This window comes from Protobothrops mucrosquamatus, unplaced genomic scaffold (assembly GCF_001527695.2).
Source record: "Protobothrops mucrosquamatus isolate PMUCROS unplaced genomic scaffold, P.Mucros_1.0 scaffold173, whole genome shotgun sequence".
Lineage (NCBI taxonomy): Eukaryota > Metazoa > Chordata > Lepidosauria > Squamata > Viperidae > Protobothrops > Protobothrops mucrosquamatus.
In genome coordinates this window covers 382,127-390,775 of record NW_015386533.1, presented here as the reverse complement: position 1 = coordinate 390,775, position 8,649 = coordinate 382,127, and the positions used below count along the sequence as shown (strand labels likewise).

The 8,649-nt window shown below is 34.4% G+C and overlaps 1 protein-coding gene across 1 annotated transcript in view; it reads left to right on the top strand.

Moving 5' to 3' along the window:
- The window catches only part of ST13 (ST13 Hsp70 interacting protein), a 16,640-nt gene extending 8,413 nt beyond the window's left edge, over positions 1-8,227 (top strand). Inside the window, exons 9-12 of the mRNA XM_015813592.1 lie at positions 1,849-1,965; positions 3,778-3,829; positions 4,748-4,836; positions 6,716-8,227. Coding sequence (XP_015669078.1) covers positions 1,849-1,965; positions 3,778-3,829; positions 4,748-4,836; positions 6,716-6,844 — 387 coding nt within the window. The 3' untranslated portion in view covers positions 6,845-8,227. The remainder of the gene's footprint in view (positions 1-1,848; positions 1,966-3,777; positions 3,830-4,747; positions 4,837-6,715) is intronic.
- The last annotated feature ends 422 nt before the right edge of the window (positions 8,228-8,649 follow it).

Below are 8,649 nucleotides of genomic sequence, written 5' to 3'. Positions count from 1 at the left end.
CTCCCAAACGCCCCGCCGCGGCGTGCCGCACCCCCCCCGCGGCCTCCCGGACGGCCCGCCGCCGCCTATCCAACCGCGCCGCCGCCACCTACCTGACCGCGCCACCGCCGGTTAGAATTTTTTTTTTCTTTTGTTTTGTCCTCTAAAAACGATGTGCGTCTTATGGTCAGGTGCGTCTTATGGTGCGAAAAATACGGTAATTGTGTTGTTACTTCTGGTCTAACATTAAAAGCTTTAGCATTTGACCAATACTGATCTCTATTTTAGTATTATACAAAATAAATAATGGTTCAGTAATTTTTTATTTTATATACAATGAGAATGTGTATAGTTGAAATTTCTATAACCACAGCCCCTCTCATTTGCTTTTTGTGTATATTACGATGCTTTCTCCAGTGTCATGTTATCCTAGGGTGTGTATGTGGATCAAGTAACCCTGAACCATTTATGTTTCTACCTATATCATTGAAAATTATTACAGAATGGAATGTAGCTTTTTCTCTAGCTTTATCTTACTTGGTTCTTATAAGCAAAAGAAAAAAAAACTTCTAGAAATGAGATATCCTGGTGCAGCATTGCTGATTTCTTGGTTTTTGCTTTCTTGCTTTTCACATTAAGAAAAGAACAGTGCCTAGGAAATTTCTGTTCTTGCTAATGTGTTGTCTTGCTTAAGATATAGCCCCTCTTTCCCTTACATCTCTGAACCTAAATTATAAATTTCAGAGACACAAGTAAAACTAGGCTGGGCCTGTTTTTACCTTGTATTTATAGAGAATACAACAAAATGTGCCGAGGAATCTCTACAAAATGAACTACATGTGAAAAAAAAATCTTATAAACTGATAATTTCTTCAGACAAAGTACCATTTCAGCTAAGCATTTTTTTCATTGGAAACTGATAATTGAAAGCAGGATAAGCCCAGTAATTTACTTTGAGGCATCTACTCTATAATGTTGTTTCAGTGTGATTTTTTAGGATCAATACAAATGTGAAATCTATCCTAAGGTTTGGCTGGAACTTTAGAAGCAATTTTCTGAATATTTTTATGCAGTAATTATAGCATAATTCCTTGAGGGAGATGGATGTTCATTGGCCTGCATAATTATACTCTTAAGGCTATAATTCTTGTCCTGTTGTGAATTGCCAGTTCATGTATTTATACTACTCAAAATAGGTGATTATTGGATTATGCTCCTCTTTGTGTTTTGAAAGGACAGAATTGAAATTATTCAAATAAGAATGATTGCCTTATATGTGGCTGTCCACTTCAGATCACATGCTGGTTAAACTACTTCAGTTTAAGCTTGTAAGCTTGTAATATTTATCAGTTTTATATATTTAATGCCATAAGATTCTTAAATAAAAAGTTTCTTTTCACCAATTTTTTTGTTTTAACTGTTATAGATCTCAGAGCATTGTTGGTTCTAATACTTTGCTACTTGTCCATGTGTTGTGTATGAAAGAAAACAAAACGTTAATACCGTCCCAGAAGTTCTTGCTTTTGAAGAGTTTTACTGGAGTAATTGTTTGTTCATTCTGCCAATAAACTTGCAGACTGTTTCTCATTAATTTTTATTTAACTCTTAAGGGAGAGTTAAGCTCTATTATTTTTTCTACTGAAATTGATTTTCACCTAAAAGACTGTAGTGTTGCCAAATTTAGACAATTCTGTGGGATATTTTGGAGCTGTAACAGTGTTGAAGGAAAGAATTCGTGTTGATTATAACCCTACAGTTCTTAAGAGAATTGACAAAATACAAACTAAAAATAGTTATTCTAGAATGCTAGAATTATATTGTATAAATTATACTGTACATGGGACAAATTTTATTCATCTTGTACCTCAGGCTCAGAAGATTGCAGAACACAGAAGGAAATACGAACGAAAGCGTGAAGAAAAAGAAATTAAAGAAAGAATGGAAAGAGTAAAAAAAGCCCGAGAGGAACATGAGAGAGCTCAAAGGGTAGGAGTTTGAAAAACATATAGTGGCATAGTTGAGTCCTTAGATGGGAAGACTAGAGATGTCAAACAAGAGTTCATACCCTGACACATCTTCTACCTAGGAACTGGATAATTTATACAGCCACTACCTGTATTCCAAGAGACCCGTCACCTGACATGTTCTCCTTAACCCTGATGTATGAGAGGGCTGTGCTGTCTTTTCTGATAATTAAAAGGGTAAAATTCAGGGGAGGAAAAATGAAAAAAAATCTATAAATAGATTTAAACAAGAGCAAACTTTATTATTATTTTTTAAAAAAAAGAAAAACAGTTTTTACTTAAAAATATTTGATGTTCTGGACAGACCACAGGATGCTGCTGTACTTCTGTAATTAGTGTTTTTAGATTATATCTAGAGAAAAAAAAATTCTTGGATACAGCCTGAGGTGGGAATAAAAAAAGCCTGAGCAAAATTTACTGCTTACATTAACCCATGAAACAATAAAATTTAACTAGCACCTTATAGACTAATAAAAATAAAAAATTCTAATGCAGTTTCATGGCTGGATGATTTAATTTAAAGATTATGTAGGGAAAGAGATAACTGAAAGAGATAACTGAAGCCAGAAGTAAACATTAAACACCAGCAAAAAAGATTGCAAATTGCTGTTTGACTGCAGGACACTGCAAATGGCCATAAAAGTGAGCCAATTGCCAAGTATCCAAAATGTAATCATCTGATTGTGGGGAGTTCAGCTGTTGTAATTTTGAAAATGAATTGTAAGTAGCTCTTGGGAGGTCCATCATAACTTTGAACAATCATTAAGTAACCAGTTGTAAGTTGAGTACTATCTGTATTTAGGTCTGAGCTGGCAGATTGTGCTAGCTACTGGAATAACATATTAGGAAAAGTACTTAATTTCATATTTTACAAGTCTCTGTTTCCCCAAACATCATAAAAATGGCTTCTTACCCAACAGTAGTCAGATTTCTACTTCACATAATATTACAAGATTATTTATTCAGTTGTCAATTAACATAATGGGGAAACTCAACTATTTATAGGTATAAACTATGTTGTATGGTTTAATAGGCATTTTGGTGGAGTAATATTAAGAAAGCCATCGGGCCTAAGCTTGGGGCCCTGAATGGTGCAGGGATCTATTTTATGGTTAATTTAGTCGTGATGGGAACTTTATTCTTAGCTGCTATGTATTTTAATGCTTGCATTTTTTTTTAAATTTTGTTTGCTGCCCAGGGTCACTTGAGGAGTTGGGAGGTCATACAAATTGAACAAGCCACAATTAAAACAAATGTGCAAGGATTTCAGCTCCCCTCCATGCATGGAGAGGAAATTTTTTGGCTACAGGAATGGAGATTTCAGCTCCCCTCTCTGCTTGCAGCCTCCCCTCTTGGCTTCCTCACTGACTTTCTGGGGAAGTTCATAGAGAAAATTGCAAATGGTGACCACATGATCGCCAGTGGACTTGGCAACTGGTTGTAAATCTTAGCCAGTTGCCAAGCACTGAAATAATTGCCTTGGGGGGGGGGCACCATATTTTACCTTTTCTGAAGCTGTTGTAACTTTGAACGTTCATTAAATGAGTGGTTGTAAGTTAAGGACTGTAGGTAAAACAGTTTTCCATTTAACATATGCTGGTTTGTTTGAATGTAGACAAATGGGGTTGGAAGATTTATTTCCAGTGAATTCCAGAACCACTCCTGAATGGCTGGGTTGACATAGGTTTGAAGGAAAAATAGGAGGTTCCATCTTTGAAATGGTGAATTTTACATATTCTTATTGGAGACCAAGTACATATTTTCATGTTTGCAGGAGGAAGAGGCTCGCCAACCGCCAGGAGGACCTCAGTTTGGTGGTTTCCCAGGTGTGTATTCATCTCAAGAGTATTTATAGAAGAAACTTGAGCTTCATGTGAATTGGGATCATAATATTTTGCTTAACCTCTGGAGGAAAAAGAAAATCTATGTTTTGTACTTGGATTCATCAAACAAATTGGAAGTGCTATATTTCTGATGTTTGTATATAACGTTCTAATATTACTATCAATTATTCTTGGCTGTGATATTAAACAGTGTAACATGGATTTCAGCACACAAAACATAGGAAAATAGACATAACTTTATTTCAGTCATTGGCCAATAAAGATACAATCAATAAAATAAATAACACTACTATTCTCTAACAAGAACTATTAGTAACCAATAATAATAATAGTAATAATAGTAATAATAATAATAATAATAATAATAATAATAATAATAATAATAATAATAATAATAATAATAATAAAAAAAAAAAGTTGGAAGGGACCTTGGAGGTCATCAAGCCCAATCCCCTGCTCAGGCAGGTAACCCTATACCATTTCAGACAAATGGCTGTCCAGTTTCTTCTTAAAAACTTCCAGTGTTGGAGCATTCACCGCTTCTGGAGGCAGGTTGTTCCACTGGTTAATTGTTCTAACTGTCAGGAAGTTTCTCCTTAGTTCTAGGTTGCTTCTCTCCTTAGTTAGTTTCCATCCGTTGCTTCTTGTCCTGCCTTCAGGCACTTTAGAAAATAGCTTGACTCCCTCTTCTTTGTGGCAGCCCCTTAATAATAATGTAGCAACATTTTGCTGCTTTTAGAGAAATAAAATTTATCTTGATTATTTAACAGCTATCTGAGTACCCTGGAAATTTAAATAAAACAGATATAATTAACTTGTGGATTATTATATGATGCAGATGTAACTAAGATATAGTCCCCTGTAATACTTTTTCTATAACAATATTCCTTATATTTTCAGGTGGTTTTCCTGGAGGCATGCCTGGAATGGGAAGCATGCCTGGTCTCAATGAAATTCTTAGTGACCCTGAAGTTCTTGCAGCCATGCAGGTGAGGAATAATTGAGAAAGGAATGCTGCTACAACATAAGAATTCTGATCCCTTTTTAAGACTTTCTGCTCCAATTACTATAAATTTTTGCACGATTGTATTTGTTATTTCCAGAGATTTTTATTTCGGTTTTTCATTAATTCATTCTACTAAGTTAGCATTTGTAGGATCCTGAAAACAAAAGTTAACTAGAAAAAATAGGTGCGCACTTCTTACAAATTGTTGTTATTATGGTTTGTCACATACTCAGCAGATGTTTAGACTGGATTTGGCATTTTTACCCACCTACTGAGTCTCCTAAAGATGTGGGACAGGCAGGTGTTCTTGTTTGATCGTGTTAAGGGTGGGTATCATTGCAGGATGTAAGCTATTCCAAGCAAAGCTGCCTTTTGCAATTGGCTCATGGTGCATTTCATTATCATTATGCAACCTGATTTCCAGCAATTCTAGTATGGCTTAGAATAAATAATCAGCTCTAAATACCTGATATATTCGGTTATTAAAATTTTCTGCAGTATGCAGAATTTTTCTTTTACAAAGCAGCAATAATGTTCCACTTTAACGCAGTTTAAAAATGCATCCCATAATTGAGGTTTCTTTTAAGAAGGCTATCGTAATATATAGGAATTGAATTAGCGTAAACAGCAAATAACATATCTGTAGTTTAATGGATACCAACATTATCTCTGAACCTTGCATGTCACAAGGTTGCATACTCTGTTACCTACCTTCAGTAAAAAGCAATGACTCCAAACACTGAATGCAAATGAATGATTTATAAGTAGAATAGACTTCGGTTGTGATAGTTGCACTTAATTTAAAACTTTACAATACCCATACTAGAATAATAAGTTGCATATATTTCTAGGGACAGATTCATATTGTAGCAGTATTCACTATTCTCTTTTGCTGGGGTATAGTATATTCCTGCTTCTATACCTAGCTATAAAATAACTTTGTGCATCTTTAGTTTTACATATTTGCTAGAATGACAACTTTCCATGCCAGCTTATTTTATTGGTGCTTTCATCTTTATATTTAGTAGCCACTGAGAAGCTACCAATTTCAATCCTTTGTCCTTGATAAATCCCTTCCTAGCTTTTGTTATTCCTGTTTTTAGTCACGTCCTCTCCTCTTAGTCTTTCATGTTGTGTGGTAGTTTCTTTGGTAATCCCTCTGATCATACAGGACATCAGTGTCCAGGTCAATTGTGGGATGCACTTGTTAGGTCTTTGTTGAATTTTGATAGGTGGTCCAAAACAGCATATTGTATTTAATTTAATCGTAGTTTCGTGTACTGATTTTTGCTTTTCAGATCATACTTTATGAAATGATTTAAATATAATCTAATATAGTGCTTAGTACCCATTAATTTTACTGTAATTTTTCTACTTTATATTTTATGATGGATTGAAGCGTAAAATGTCCATAAAAATTCACATCATACTATCCTAGTGATACTGTCAAGTTTCAGAGCACTTTCCCCCCCCTGCTGCAACAGTTATCATCGCTTCTCAACTTGCCAATGAACTTTGGGAGGGGAGAGAATCAGTTTGGTATGCAGACTTCAAAGATAAGAAGCCAGACCGTGAGAGTCAAGGACATTACACCAGACCTAGAGATGCTTTCTCATAATAATATTTTTCCACTTGATTGGGCAACGTGACCGGACCCAGAGGGAGGGGGAGAATTCAATGCTTTTACTATGTGGATTTGGGAGGGGTCTTGCCAGAGCTGGTTTTGCTTTCATAATGTGCTGAATTGGTGTATTCAATGAAGTTTTTCATTAAGAAATTGGAATTTCTTGAAGATGTTTGCTTGGTTGGGTTCATCAGTCAGAACCATGACAGATACATTTTAATCTTTTCTTATTTTACAGGATCCAGAAGTAATGGCAGCTTTTCAAGATGTCGCCCAGAATCCAGCAAATATGTCAAAATATCAGAATAACCCTAAAGTCATGAATCTCATTGGCAAACTTTCATCCAAATTTGGAAGTCAACCATAAAATTTCTTTTCATTGCAAGACATGGGGGAAATATTGATCGCTTATTATATATTGCAATAACACAAGCCATTGTACTGCTAATTCTCAAATGAGAACTAGGGTGCTTTGGATAGAATCCATTTTCCTCTTTGTTTCAAAAATAAATATTAGTTAACAACTATATTCAAGTTTCACATAAAACCACCTCATCCCACCTTTCTACCATGCCTATAATTTTCTTACTGAAAACATAGTTTGTTTTTAAATTGTATAATTGTTATTTCTTAGTAGATCCAAAAATATAGAGTGATTGGGGATGACGTTTGGAGTGGAGGAATGATGGTTCTGTTTATGATGGTTTGGGATAATTGGACTGTTTAATTTCTAACACAAAAGAGGCTAACTATTTTATTTTAATTGGAAGAATTCATTTTCAGTTCTTAAATTCACAAGAATTACTTAAACTGTTGAAATCAACTCTTCTTGGATCATATCCTTGCACTGGAAAGAAGCACCCTAAATGTTGCATGCTTTGGCTTTAACTATATTGGTACAAATGAAACTGAGGCTGGAAACTTTGCAATCAGTGTTGAGCAGATTAACGTGCTACTCATCTATATCACAGTGAGCAAATATTTTTATCAACACCAGTAAGCTGATTACTTGAATGATTGGGAGCCCTTTAGTTATTTGTACTAATTTTTGCTATTGAATATGACTAATTCCTTAGTTTTGAGGGAGGGAAGCAAAGTGGTTCCCATTACCATGTAATATTCATTATACACTTAAGAATATAGGTAAAAATATAACTATGATAAATGGTAATGACCTAGATACTAAGTTAGAAAGGTATATACACCATCTATCTCTAATGTCATGTTATATGAATACATACGGTGCAAAAGGAAGAACAAAAACTATTCATTGAAATCCTTGCTATGAAATATTTACTGATGGCTAACACAAATCTCTACCTTTTTAATTATCTGCTCAATCTTGGAGGGCCTGTTATAATTAGGTTTTGTTTTTTTTCTAGGGCTTTTGAATGTTTCCAGTTCTGTGCTCTTGTAATTTTGTCTGAATCCATAAGTGATGTATGTTTTCTGTTTTTAATTAAACCTCAACTGGTTTAGAAATTCAGTATATTCTTAAAATAAAATCCATCTAGTAATTATCTTGTAAAATTAAAGGAAACATGACTTCATTTTTGCTTAAGAAATAGTTATGGAAGTACTTCTAGTTGCCTTTAAAATAATAAAGACTGGTTTTGAAGAATCTTCTTGGTTTATCTGTTAACAATTAATGAGAGGTAAAATTCACAATCTATGTATTCTATGGATCAGGAGAAATTTTCCTTTTGATTAAATAAGATGTAATTGGATTATTGAATGAGTATAGGTAGTCCTTGATTTATGACTGCAATTAGGATCAGAATTTTGGTAATAAATTGTTGGAATCATAAGTCAAGGCACCACATGACTGGGTCTGATTTTTAGACTGTTTTTCATTGAACATTAAGCAAATTATGTAAGTCCAAATTCGTTTTCCCAAATGTTTTTTTTTACCTGAAACTGGCAAAAAACATTGTGAACACAGGATACTAACCAATTGTAAATGTAGTTAAGGAGGCATGGTACAACATTTTACGAAGGCCACAAGTGCTTTATAGGCCATAAAGCACCTTTTATAAGGCTGTCATAACTCTGAACAGTTATTAAACGGCTGGTTGTAAATGGATGACTATTGCACTTACATGCAAGATATGCTATTTTCTAAAAATTTTCAGAATATTTCAGTTCTCTATTTTCAGGATGAGTTGGTGATTC